General features: G+C 40.4%; 1 protein-coding gene across 3 annotated transcripts in view; it reads right to left on the reverse strand.

The window, feature by feature from the left end:
- NIPA2 (NIPA magnesium transporter 2) overlaps nt 1-14515 on the reverse strand; it is a 32634-nt gene extending 18119 nt beyond the window's left edge. The window contains exons 1-4 of one of the 3 annotated variants that reach the window (XM_072795257.1): nt 14227-14515; nt 13461-13598; nt 5827-6058; nt 4164-4220 (exon numbers count right to left, since the gene is read on the reverse strand). In XM_072795257.1, the coding sequence (XP_072651358.1) occupies nt 4164-4220; nt 5827-5965 (196 nt within the window). In that variant the 5' untranslated portion in view covers nt 5966-6058; nt 13461-13598; nt 14227-14515. The remainder of the gene's footprint in view (nt 1-4163; nt 4221-5826; nt 6059-13460; nt 13599-14226) is intronic. The other 2 variants (XM_072795254.1, XM_072795258.1) reach the window with 2 other exon arrangements.
- Nucleotides 14516-14734: the final 219 nt, after the last annotated feature.

Consider the following 14734-nt stretch of genomic DNA (forward strand, 5'->3'; position numbering starts at 1 on the left):
AAATCCTTTGAAAAATTTAAGACTGGCTTTATGATCTAGCAAAAATAGTCCATTATATAATATTCTATTAGCCTTTGAAAACAATGTAGACCAGGTTAATTTGGTTAAATTTATTATTCAAATGTTCTATAACCTTAACAATTTTACTTTGCTTCTCCTATACTGAGTGTTATATTTTATATTTTACCATATGATTTTGAATTTACTTCTCCTGTTGCTCTGTCAACTGCTGCTTTGAATCTTTCAAGGCCATATATATGTATTTTTTTTAATTTATGATAGGCACACAGTGAGAGAGAGAGAGGCAGAGACATAGGCACAGGGAGAAGCATGCTCCATGCACCGGGAGCCCAACGTGGGACTCGATCCCGGGTCTCCAGGATTGCGCCCTGGGCCAAAGGCAGGCGCTAAACCACTGCACCACCCAGGGATCCCCCTCAAGGCCATATTATTAAATAAAGTTGGAACTGTCAAAGCTTCCCGATGAGTTGAAGATTTTATCTCTACAAAATAAGCCTCTATCTCTAGTATTGGTTTTTGCTTTGAAGCTTATTTTCTAGTATATTCAGCAATCTCAACTTTCTTCAGGTTGCTTTTCCATCTTTTTCTTCCAGCCATTCTATATCCTTGTTTTCTATGTGCATCTTGTAAAAGATGTTTTTGTTATTTGTTTTTATGATTCCAATGCAATAATCTTATACAGGTTCTCATTCTTAGTAGCACCTGACTTTGACCCTTAATTAGCCTAGTTCAAAAGTTCACTCTACCTCTCAGATGCCTGCTCTGAAGTCCATAATTACCTCTAGGGCAAAAATGTCTTCAGTTTATCCTTCTGAGCTCCACACCCTTCCCTGATCTTGGCTAGGTAATTCATTACACGTTTGCTGTTTCATGCTTTGGAAAGGTTGTTTTTTATATTCTATCCAGCCTTTTAACTTATTTTCAATAAATCTTACCAGTTCTACCCTCAAAACACATCCAGAATTCTACCACTTAACACACTCACTACAACTACCCTGAGTCCATACCATCATCTGATTTTTGCAATAGCCTCCCCACTTGGTTTTTCTGCTTCTGCTTCTATGTGGTCTATGCCCCAACAAAACAGCCTGGGAGATCTTATTAAAATCTAAATTAAATCATGTCAACCCTTTATTCAAAAGTCTCCAATGACTGCCCACACATAAAGTCCTTTCTGTGACCTACAAAGACCCACACGGTCCAGGCCCTCATTATTCTCTGAATTTATCCCCCGCTACTTCCCCTACATTCACTCCCTTACTATTCTTGCCTCTTTAATGTTACCTTCACGATTTAATAATCCAGTACTGTATTTATAATAAAACACTATAAAATTTGGCAGCTTAAAACAAAAGCCATATTTTCTGTTGGTCAAGACTTCAGAAAGAGATCAATAGGTACTTCTCAGGATTTTTTAAGAGGTCTACAGACAAAGATAGAAGTTGGGGTGGCAGTCATCTGAAGGCTGGATTGGAGCTGAAGGACACAACCAAGGTGGCTTAGTCACATGACTGGCAAGTTGGTACTGCCTATAGCCTGGGGACCTCCTACAGGCTGCCTGAGTGTCCTAACACTACTGCAGCCGGTTTCCCTCAGAGTTAAAAATCCAAGCAATCAAGGTAAAACCACAATACCTTTCATGACTTAGCCTTAGAAGACATACATCATCACTTCTTTTGAATTCTATGATCACACTGGGTCAGCATTAATTCAGTGTGAGAGGGGATTATACAAAGGTGTGAATACCAGGGGGCAAGAATCCTTGTAGGCTATCTTGCATTTCAAATTGCGTATCACATTCAAATTTCAAATTGCCTATCACATTCAAATTGCCTATCACATGGTCTGCCTCGTGGTCTTCACATTTACTGTTTTCTCCTGCTTAAAATGTTCCTCCCCAAAATATCCATATGGCTAGCTCCTTTACATCTTTTACTCAGATACTAAGTTCTGCCCTAGTCCCCCTTCTTAAATATAAGAGAACTGTCTTAGCCTCCCATCTAAAATGTAAGCCTGGGGATCCCTGGGTGGCTCAGCGGTTTGGTGCCTGCCTTTGGCCCAGGGCACAATCCTGGAGTCCCGGGATCGAGTCCCACCCACGTCGGGCTCCGGCAGAGCCTGCTTCTCCCTCCTCCTGCGTCTCTGCCTCTCTCTCTCTCCCTCTGTGTCTATCATAAACAAACAAATAAATAAATAAATCTTTTTAAAAATAAAAAAAATAAAAATAAAATGTAAGCCTACCTATCCTTCACATTACATCCCTTCCCTACTTTACAAATGTATAGCATATACCACTAACACACATTTTAATTAATGCGAGTTTGTTTGCTTCTATCTAGAATGTTAAGGCTCAGAGGGATAAGGATTTTTTTGTTTGATTAGTTTTATGTCCAGCACCTAGAATAAAAACTGGCATACCAGAAATGATCAATAAATATTTGTTGAATGAAGAGTCAAATCAGTCTCATTATTTTAACGGCTCTTAAGCTTACATAGAATACTTTCAAGGCTCAGTGTCTTATTCATTTTTTTCTTTGTACCTTTTTAAAGGTAATCATTAAAATAAGCACAGACACTTATCAAATGTATATCTCCTTTCCAATTTGGAATGAAAATCATGAAGAAAGAATTAAAAACAGGATATTTTTCTAGGACTTTTTTAAGTTACCTTCTTAAACTGAGATTCTTTTTAAGACGTTTTAATTATTTATTTATTCATGAGAGACACAGAGAGAGGCAGAGACAAATCGCAGAGGGAGAAGCAGGCACCTCATAGAGAGCCTGATGAGGGACTTGATCCCCGAACTGGGATCACACCCTGAGCCAAAGGCAGAATGGTCAACTGCTGAGCCACCCAGGTGTCCCTTAAACAGAATTTTAAAAAACATATAGCTCTATCAGACATTTTAATTAGACAGGTAAAAGAAAGTTTTCTCGGGCAGCCCCAGTGGCACAGCAGTTTGGCGCGGCCTGCAGCCTGGGGTGTGATCCTGGAGACCCGGGATCGGGTCTCACATCGGGCTCCCTGCATGGAGCCTGCTTCTCCCTCTGTCTGTGTCTCTGCCCCTCTCTCTCTGTGCTTATGAATAAAATAAAATCTTTAAAAAAAAAAAAAAGAAAGAAAGTTTTCTCACTCAAATTAAACTATTAAAGTGCTAGCTTCAAAAAATTTACTGGCTTAAATTTTACATATTTTGAGTATTATTCATTAAAAAAACAAAGGTAAGGATCCCTGGTTGGCTCAGCGGTTTGGCACCTGCCTTTGGCCCAGGGTGCGATCCTGGAGTCCTGGGATCGAGTCCCGCGTCAGGCTCCCAGCATGGAGCCTGCTTCTCCCTCTGCCTCTCTCTATCATAAATAAATCTTAAAAAAAAAAAAAAAACACGATATTAAAAAAATAATAAAAAAATAATTTAAAAAAGGTTTATTTAAAGTTTAAAAAAATGCTAGAGGCAGGGGCACCTGGGTGGCTCAGTGGTTGAGCATTTGCCTTCAGCTCAGGGCATGATCCCGGGGTCCTGGGACAAGTTCCGCATCAAGCTCCCTGAGGTGGCCTGCTTCTCCCTCTTCCTATGTCTCTGCCTCTCTGAATCTCCCTCATGAATAAACAAAATCTTAAAAAAAAAAAAAAAAAGTGCTAGGGGCACCTTGGGTAACTCAGTGGATTAAGCAGCTGACTCTTGATGTCGGCTCAGGTCATGATCTTGGAGTCCTGGGGTTGAGCCCCATACCAGGATCCACACTCAGTGGGGAGTCTGCTTCGGGATTCTCTCCCCCACCCCCCGCCCTTCCCTCTGCTTATTCATTCTGTCTCTCTCTCCCTAGAACAGATAAATCTTTTATTAAAAAAATTAAATAATAGGGATCCTTGGGTGGCTCAGCGGTTAAAGCATCTGCCTTCAGCCCAGGGCATGATCCTGGAGTCCCAGGATCGAGTGCCATGTCAGGCTCCGTGCATGGAGCCTGTTTCTCCCTCTGCCTGTGTCTCCGCCTCTCTCTCTCTTTCTCTGTCTCTCATGAATAAATAAATAATCTTAAAAAAATAAATAATAAAATATTCTAGTAATATGAGGCTGTATTAGTATATGCAAATATCTTAATATACAACCATAGTATTTCCTTGAAATATTCTCTATACGTACTTGATAGCAATCCAGCCCACCACAACCATTCTTTAAGATATGCATGGCCACCTTGACCTGTGAATGAAAAAATATTTCACTTTTTTGGAAGATTATCAGACTTTAAAAATTTATGACAATTATTAGCAATGACAGATTTTAAAATATCTCATTTGTTGATTATTATTATTTTGAAGATTCCATTATGACCGTATAAGGGGATTTCTAAGATATTTTTACGATTATCTTGGAAAAGGAAATGAGGATTAGGACAATGTTAAAATTTTTAGGTTTTCACTATACTGTTGAGTGAAGGAATTATGTCAATCCTTATATTCATAAGGTCTATACTTCATTCTCTTGTTTGCAAACTCAGCTTCAAGCAAAGAAAATGAACCAATAAGAAGTAACCCGACTTCAAGTAAGTTAGTCTGATTGTGGATAAGAAATAGGTGTGGTTATGAGGCAGTAACCATAGAGAAAGGAGTCTTATATGACCATACATAAAAAGATTGAGCATTTCATCACAGGCTACAGCTGCCAGGAGATGCTCATCTTCCTTTTCTACTTGACTTTCCTCCCAACCAAATTAATAAAATCAGGAAGCAACTGGTACTTAAGCCATTGTCAAAAAGAAAAAGCCAATGTAAATGAACCCTTTGACAGGCATATCCATCATGGACAATGAGAGTGCTTGCCTTAAGACAAGAATAGGAAATACACTTATTCAGGTAACATATACTAATCCTTTCTCCTCTGCCCACTAACCTCTAATAGAGGCTACTATTTTAAGATTGATTAGCTCTGGCCATTAAGATGGCACAGGAAAGAGGGAGAAAGTGATTTTTTTTTTATTGCCAAAGTAGGTCTCTCTGTAAGCTGTCATGAATGAACTAAATGAAGTGAGAAGGGGGTTTAATCATACTGAATATCCCCCAAGGTCTTGTGACTTGTCAACAGTTTCTGGGGAAACAACCAATATAACCCTTCAGAAAATCAATGAACAGAATACTCTTCAACTGCACTAAGCCTTCTCTTTCCTTCCTGCTAATTTGAGATCATCAGGAAAAACATCTTAAGGTATAAGTAAAACTTATATTATCCTAGACAAAAAATCCTAGCCTTCAGTAAGATCCTGATTCTATTCATAAATCCTTATTTCCTTCTCTACAGTCATACCAAAATTTAAAGATAAGGCTGGATGCTAAATGGGGAATGGTTCCTATTTCAACTTAGATAATTGGAGGAATGAATAGTTAGCTTATTTTGACATTGTCTCACTTTTTATTTTTCTCATTACAAAACTGATGTCTGGGGTGCCTGGGTGGCTCAATCAGTTAAACATGTGGCTTTGGCTCAGGTCATGATCCCAGGGTCTTGGAATCAAGTCCTACATAGGTCTCCCTGCTCACTAGGGAGTCTGCTTCTCCTTCTGCCCCTCCCCCACCCGTGCTCCTATGCATGCAAACTCGCTCTCAAAAATAAATTAAAATCTTTAAAAAAAAAAAGCAAACTCCCCACCCCCAAATTAAACTGACATTTGATTCTCTATAAGCATTTACAAAGCTTGCAGAGTTCAAAGTTTCAAATATACTAACTAGGAATAAAGATGTGATTGTCATCAAAGAACCTAAGTACATAAGCACACACTGATGTCATTTCAGTCACATAGGGCACAGCCTACCTGCTCTCATGGAGCCCTTCTTGGCAAGTCGCAGAAGACCTTTTTTTTTCAAGATGAAACTCCCACCAATGAAAACGCTGGAGCTCATAGCCAATCCCAGACCAATGTAAAAATCATATTTTCCACGCCCCTGGATCATTTCGTTTGTTACTAAAGAAGTTCTTGTGAGTCACATTGAGCACAAAACAGAGAAGCCACTAGTGCTGGAGGCAGGACTATGTAATCTTCAAATCTAAATGCAAAATAAAACAAAATGAGATTTTTAAAAGAGCGATCATGATCATCCACATGCAATTCAAATTTTACTCCATTTCTCTTCTCATAAAGGAGTATTTTCATTACAACCACTGATAATATATTTACTATTTATAATTTACTGCTAATGTATTATATTTCTCATAGTTTTGTCAAAAGATGGGATTGTGATACAAAGCTATACTTAAAAACCAAACTCACAGAATCAAAGAACAGACTGATGGTTACCAGAGGTAGAAGGTAGCAGAGTGACAGAAATGGGTGAAGGTGGCCAAAAGATAATTAAGTTTGGAGATGTAATGTACAGTATGGTGACTATAGTTAACTATATATTGTATTATATATATTTGACTACACTGTGATGTACAGTATGGTGACTATAGTTGACTATATATTATATATTTGAAAGTGGCTAAAAGATCTTAAAAGATCACAAGAAAAAAATTTGTAATTGTGATGTTAACTTATTGTGGTGATCATTTTACAATATACACATATATGATCACTATGTTGCATACCTTAAGCTAATACAATGTTATATGTCAAGAAGAACTCAATAAAACTGAAAAAATAAAAATAAAACTACTTTTATATGCTAATACTAAATTTAAATTTTAAATCAGTTTTATAAACTCTGGTTTCATATTTAAATAATGTTTGAGCATCAGCCTTTGGGTCAGGGCATGATCCCAGGGTCTGGGATTGAGTCTTGCATCAGGCTCCTTGCAGGGAGCCTGCTTCTCCCTCCACCTATGTCTCTGCCTCTCTCTGTGTCACTTGTGAATAAATAAAATCTTAAAAAATTCTACAGGATGAAAATATATAAATCTAGTTTATAAATACATTCACCAATTTCACGTGCCCTTTTTGAATAATCTATACAGGGAAACTCAAAAGAGTTTTCTGACACATACACTTTCTTCTTAGAAATCTATGTAAACATAATTTATTTATTTATTTATAAACAGTAATTTATTTATTTAGCCTATTTAGGGGCATGCAGAGAGAAGCTGGTTTTCACATTATTTTGTTAGCAGAGGATGAAGATTCTGGCAGACAGATGTTTGCCAAGGTACAAGTGTGATACTGGTGGACTTTTCAGGGAGCATGAGGGCTATGGAACTAGAAAGGCTCAAGCCACAAGAGGAGAATGGAAGCAGAGGCTTCCCAAAGATTACACATTATTTTCAAATGGCCAATTCATGACCTCTGCTGATAAATGAACTACAGCAAAGTGTAGAAAATAGAGGAAAAAATATTACTTAGCAATAAGGTTTATGATTGGTTATAACCAACTTTCTGGTATTTTCTTTTTTTTTTCTTTTTAAGAATCAGCTTTATCTTTTTTAAAGATTTCATTTATTTATTCATGAGAGACACAGAGAGAGGGGCAGAGACACAGGCAGAGGGAGAAGCAGGCTCCAGGCAGGGAGCCCATTGTGGGACTCAATCCCGGGGCTCCAGGATCACCCCCTGGGCCAAAGGCAGGCCCTCAACCCCTGAGCCACCCAGGCGTCCCTGGTATTTTCAGTCCCACAATTTGACTTCCAAGTTCCAGAACTAATCTGCAATTCAGTCAGAATCCTCACACATTAACCCTTGCTAACTAGCCAAGTTTTTCCATCCTTCAAGTTATGAGATTCTGGCCTTTAGCAAAAGCAACTTAACTTCCTATCCACATAGTCCTTCAATTAGTTTACCCATTTACTCAAACAGTATTTAACAAACATATGCTGTGCTAAGTAAACTCTATGGATTAAATAGTGATAGCTAAATTTTAGTCTTCAGTGGGGAGACAGACAAAAGGCAGTTAAATAATGGGTGATAATGTTCTGTAATAACGGTGAAAAGTATTCACACTGAGATGACACTCCAAACAAAGGGGCCAGTGTTTAGATTTGCCTGTTGAGTCACATGATGGTTCCTGGAACACTTCCTAAGGTACAGTCCTTCCCACCCCAATGGCTTGGAACATGGCCTCTAGTGGCTTACTTTGGCCAATAGGAGGTAGGTGTAAATGACAAGAATGCCAGTTCTGAGTGCCCCTTTGCACCCTTCCATCATCACCACGTGCAGAGCATAAAACAGTCATCCCTGCTGATCTAAAGACCTTTGAGCAAAATCAAAAATGCTTATTGCAGGATCCCTGGGTGGCGCAGCGGTTTAGCGCCTGCCTTTGGCCCGGGGCGTGATCCTGGAGACCCGGGATCGAATCCCATGTTGGGCTCCCGGTGCATGGAACCTGCTTCTCCCTCTGCCTATGTCTCTGCTTCTCTCTCTCTGTGTGTGACTATCATAAATAAATAAAAAATTTAAAAAAAAATTCAAAAGATCCTTCTTTCTAAAAAAAAAAAAAAAAAAAAAAAATGCTTATTGCTACATGCCACTGGGATGGCTAACTTGTATACCGTAACAGGCTTAATGTAAAATTCCCATCAGACTTCTGAAAAACCAAAACTTGTCTGCAGAAATGGGGATCAGTGGTAAAGATAGGTGGTAGGCACATCCAGGGTTTCACTGTATTATTCTCTCTACTGTATATACAATGTATGTTTGGACATTTCCATTATTAAGGTTTTTAAAATACATGCTGCAGTGATGTCAAGACAGAACCCCCTAACAAGAGGAACCTGGGTGGGGCAGTCTGTTGGGTGGTCTCAACTCAGGTCTTAATCTCAGGATCATGAGTTCAGGCCTCACACTGGGCATGGAAAGAGAGAAAGAAAAAGAGGAGGGGTGAAGATAAAGAGAGAGAAGAGAGAAACGGGGGGGGGGGGGGGGGGAAGGGAAGAAAGTAGAGAGGGAGGGAAAGTGGGAAGAAAGCAGGGAGGATGGAACGAAGGAACAAACAAACCACTAACAAGTCCTAAAGACAAAGTCACCCCACAATCTAGAAAAAGATAATACTGAAACATGGAAGGAAGGTAAGACACTCCAGTCAAGGATGTGCTGTGAGTTTTTTAAGTATCAGTCACATACGATATGGGTGTCCACCTGACACCTTTCCAGAACTGAGCTCTTTTACTAGGGATTTGGAAAAGTATCCCCAGTCTTTTTAATGCACTCCTAAGGCAAGAAAATGCATTGAGGAATGTCCTAGGTGGGGAATTTGAAGATTCAGTCCTGCCTCTGAGTGCATGACCTGGGTGAGGCACAACCTTAACAGACAGATACACTAACGAAGGAAGCTAAACAATCTATTAAGTTATTATGGTTTTTAAATTTAAAATAAAATAAACTATAGTCTCTTTATGTGCCAAACATTGGCAACCTCAAGCTTCAACTTTGACTTTGGAATAATTCTAGGGCTGCCTGGGTGGCTCAGTGGTTGAGCATCTGCCTTCCACTCAGGGCGCTCAGGGCTCAGGGCGTGATCCTGGAGTTCCTGGATGGACATCGGGCTCATGTAGAGAGCCTGCCTGCTTCCCTCTCTCTCTCTCATGAATAAACAGATCTTTTTTTTTTTTTTTTTTAAAGGAATAATTCTAAACCACAAAAATCAGTATATAGAGATGTAAACATGCAGAGAATTTGGAACAAAATGGTTAGCAGTAAGAATTAGGTCTATGAATTATAAAAAGATTATGCCAACAACAACAAATATGCTTACAGTTTTTCCCACCACACTGTAAATGATCAGTTATTTTAAATGTCTATGACCCAGTCTCTCTCACTAAACTGCCAGTTCCTGGGCTCCTACACAAGTCACCTTTTTAATCCTGTGCACCTAGCTATCTGGCAGTCTCAAACTATGTCTTTATATATTTCTGGGTTATTACAGATGAATGGAATAATTATAACGGGCCTTAAAAGTAAAGCTGCCATCATTTAGATCAGCATCCTAAAATGTAACAACTATTTTACAGCCTATAAGCTTGAAAACTGTAGAAACTAGTTAAAAGTATGCTGGGAAGTAACAGTACTATACACAAGTAAAAATGCAAAGGTAAAGTAAGAAAGTCTGGGGAAAATAGGAGCAAAGAAACCCAGCTACCAAACACTTCAGCCCACTCTGCATTCCAATGAGCCTGGGTCACCTAAAAGTCTTGAAAGAACCCCTTAATGTAAAATCAACTCCTTTAAAAGCACTATCATCACCAAGCAATGTTCTTAATCATGCAAATTCTACTGAGGAAGTGACAACTTAAAAGTTCCCAGTCCATGAAACATCCCTATAGAAAATCTGCAGAGAACCTAACGTGTAGTCTCCATATTCTGGAATCAATAAAATGTAGCTTTGTTATCTCCAAATGTGATATCCAGAAACAAGTCAGGTTTATCTACAGTTCCAATCCCAGAATAGTGATTGCCTCACAAATCCAAATTTAGACTTTACTTACGTAAGCTTGACTTTCAAATACGAAATGCGTAATTATTTAGTAATATTTACTTAATTTATTAACACTTAAAGACAATGTCTTTGGTTCTCTGTGCTGGTTTTCCCATAAAAGACACTCCTTTATAGTGGCAAATCTGATTTACAAGGTTTTACAGAATTAAGGTTGTTTGTTCTCTCATGGAACTATACCAGTGTGGTGGTGGGCAGGATGGGGGAGGGAGGGCGATACAGAATTTGCAAATCCTCAAGTTTATAAAGCAGTCTTCATCACTAAACTAAGTAAATGAATTTTCTCATTTGTTTGAAAATACGACATCAGTGTGAATGTCCTAAAAGTTAGGAATGAGTTTGTTTCACTATTCTCAGTTCTGCTCCCACTCTGTAACTATAAAGGTCAATCACAGCTGAGAGAGCTTGAAACAGATTTTTTTTTTTTTAAGGATTAACTAAGAAGTAGGGCCAGGTTTAAGGATAGCTAAACAAGAAAACTTGCTAAATTTCACTTCAACTGTGTTCCTAAGCCAGAGATGACAAGCTTCAGGTGGTAACCTGCCCATTTACCTCTCAGAGGGACACAAGTGGAAGGTCCCACCCCACACTCCTCCCCTCCAGGCTGTTATTAGTTCTTATATGTGGCCATCTGATCAATAAACATATACAGGGCAGCTCTAATATGCCAAACTTTGGAGTTATAAAGATCATCGTAAGTCTCTATCCTCAAGGATTCCACAGCTGAGTGAACTGAAAATTCTGAAGATGACCCCATTTTAATTTTAAACATACTTTTAAAGGCTCCTAGAATTATCAGCTTCTTTCTAAATTTTAATTTTCACAACTTACTTTACTAATATTTATGAATACTTAACGTTAACTTTCATGAAATACAACTTATGTTGAAAATGAAGTAAACACAACCTAAAACTCTGAAATTGGCCTACCTTCTCCTAAAACAGAACGCATAACTTAAGATAGGAAAAGACAGACTAGTATTCTAATATTTATAAAATAAACTGAAATTAAGATTTGCTTTGCAAAATGACTAATAGGCAACAGTTACCAAAGTTAGATAATTTTTTAAAATATACCAACAGAAGTACATTTACAGCTTTAAACTTGTAGCATTTTTGACATTTCATTTTCACAAAAACTTCAAAGATATGTGGTGAGGGCCCCATGATGAGAAAACAGGCACAAAGATGTTAAGCAATTCTTAAGCAGCTGGTGGGTAGCAAAACAGGACTAGAATTGGGGTCTCCCTATTCTCAGCCTTTTGTCTTTCCAATTGGAGTCTCCATTTAGTCCCAGAGGTGGAACACAAGCAAGTGGCAGCTCCAATCAGTCTCTCCGTATAGATCATCGTCTTCTTTCCAATCTGCTCCTCATATTCTGACCGTGGCTTCTCCATCCTCATTACTCACACTGGATACAAGGGCCAAGTGTGCCAGGTGGAGTCTACCTTTTGTGAAATACAATCTTCCACTTCCATGTCTCTCCCAATCCTAATCCAGCTTCAACACATGATGTTGTCACACTGCTCTATAAAACACATCTGTGCCATCTCATTCTCCTGCCACCCACTGTTTACAGAAAGTTCAAATTTTGTAATCTGCTAAAACCTTTCACTATTTGTTCCAAACCTAACTTTTAAATTTTATCTTCCAATACAGTATTTCACGTACCCTGTGTTCCACCTGAGGTCAACACAGTGCTGCCATTCTTACTCTATTTCCTCCTCCATATCTTTGTTTCCATTATCCTTTCGTTTTTAACAAGCCCATTTAAAAAATATCTCGACAATGAAGCCCTGCTTGAATTCTATAAGCCAGAGCAATCAATCTTTTCTGAATTCCCTGGCCTTTACCCACACTTCTCTTTGGACACTTTTCAGGCCTGTATTACCGTTACTTATGTATACGACTTATACCCCGTTCACTGTGGACAGGTGCTTATCTCATTTACTCAACCAACTAACGGCTGAATACATACTATGCTCTAGGAATGGGGATATGGCAGTGAGTAAAAAAGACCAAATCACTGCCTTCATGGAGTTTCCCTTGTGTTGGAGGCAGAGCAAGACAATAAAAATAAATAAGAACATTGTATTGGAAGGTGGTAAATGCTATCTATGGTTAAGGGCACTGGGGAATTGGGTAAGGGACTTCAATTTTAACCAGGTTGGTTAAGAGGCCTAGTGGAGAAGAGAACATTGAGCAAAGGCTTGAAGGAGGAAAAGAACAAAGCAGACAAAAAATGCAAAGGCAAAGATATGAACAAGTAGGCAGTATTCTAGAAAAAGAAAGGCCACTGTGGCTGACACTGAGTGAACAACGGTAGGTAGGATACCACTGCAAGATATTTTTATATAAAAGAAATATCCTGAAACAAGTGTAATTCTTTTATTTCTAATAGTAATAGCTACCACTTATTGGACACCTGTGAAGCACTGTTCCGGGTAGCTGATATATATTAATTCTAATACACACAATGAGGTATCATTAGCTCCACCTTACAAAGAAACCAAACCTCCAAGGGGTTAAATCGCATGCGAGGGCAACAGAAAAAGTTACACAGCCTGAAGTGGAACCTAAGTGTCCACTGGACTCCATTTCTATAGGGGCTGCCCACAATGAATGAAAACTTTGGAGTTCTTTATTTATTTATTCATGAGAGACACAGAGAAGCAGAGACACTGGCAGAGGGAGAAGCAGGCTCCCTAAGAGGGAGCCTGATGTGGGACTCAATCCCAGGACCTTAGGGTCACAACCTGAGCCAAAGGCAGAGGCTCAATCACTGAGCCCCCCCAGGCAAAGGCAAAACCTTTGGAGTTCTTAATATTTACTTCTGTTTGGTTTCCACAGCTTTAATTTTTTATTTAATTTTTAAATAATTTTTAAGTTAATTTTTATTTAATTAAAATTTTTTTTCCAATCTCTTATTTAGCTAATTATTATTTTTAAAAGCAGTACTTATAAATACTACAGAACCTGCATCTCCAACCCTAATTTAGCAACATTAGTTATAAATTAAAATTTTCACTTACATGTAAATTTAATATGGTCTCATGAAAAAAAAAAAAAGGCTGGAAGCGGTTAGAGATGACTTATTCACTCTCATTTCCTTGTAAATAACACTCTTTATTCTCATTTAAAGTTTTAAACCCTGGCAGAGTAGCTCCGGCCTGGAAAGAAGAAAGTACAGAGGTAGGCAAAAGCACTGCAGAGTCACTAATACTTTCAAACATGTGGCTCCGCTCCTAGTGTCCATACTCCTTTTACTTACCAACATGAAACCTACTCATCCAACCACAACACACTGCTTCAAAAGACAGTTTACTGCAATGAAACGTATCTCTCTATTCTCTCATGTCTCCTAAATGAACTGAAAAACCTAGTGAAGAAATTAAAGAGACAAATACAAAACCAAACGTACGTAGAGTCGTGTACACTTGTAGTAGGAAGAGGGAAACAGGACTAAATGACTCTACAAAGTCAAGAAATTAAAACAGCCGTGTTCAAAATGTCACAGCCGACTTCTGAGGCTTGCTCGGTCGTTGGCGAGCATCTCGGCGCGTCTGAGACCATCTTCTACAAACTCACCACCGGAGGAAAACTACGTGGAGGAGCCCGCGAACGCGCCCCGCCCCCCCAACCCCCCGGGCCGAGCCGGGCTTCCACGGGACTGCACGGGGATCCCTCCATGCAGGACCCAGAAGAGCCCTTCCAACGCCGAGCACACTTGTCCCCAGAGCGGAGAGGAGCCGCCCTGACGCCGGCCCAGCGGCCCAGCGCCAGCCCCGTCGCGCTCACCCCGGGCGGTGGCCGGCCATGCGGCTGCCTCTCCACTCCCTGGCCCTCGTCAGCTCCGCTTACACGCCCACACAGGCCGCACGGGCCGCCGCCTCTCGAGCTCGCGCGGCCAGGGCCTTCGTCGCCGTACAGAAAGAAGCGAGAGCATTCGGGGCTGCAGCCGCGCGCGCCGCCTCCTCCATGGGGGAGCGCCCAGGGGAACCTGCCCCGGACGACCTACGACGACCGCCGCAGCCGGAACCCAGGGCCGCCGCCGAGAGCCCGGGCGCGGCCGACTGACGCCAGAGGCGCCGCGCACGCGCAGAGCGGCGCAGCGGAGGCCCCTCCGCCGCGAGCCTTCGTGTGGTTTCCGGTTCCTTGAGGCGGCGCTGGTTCCGGAGAGCCGGGGCAGCCGGGGGAGCCGGGGGGCGCGCGGGGCGCGGAGGGCGGGCTTGGCAAGGAAGCTCGCCAACCGGTTGATCAAAATAAAAGTTCCGCGTGCCGCTTTCCTGAACTGCGAATTCCCACG

Source organism: Canis lupus, chromosome 2 (genome assembly GCF_048164855.1).
Source record: "Canis lupus baileyi chromosome 2, mCanLup2.hap1, whole genome shotgun sequence".
NCBI lineage: Eukaryota > Metazoa > Chordata > Mammalia > Carnivora > Canidae > Canis > Canis lupus.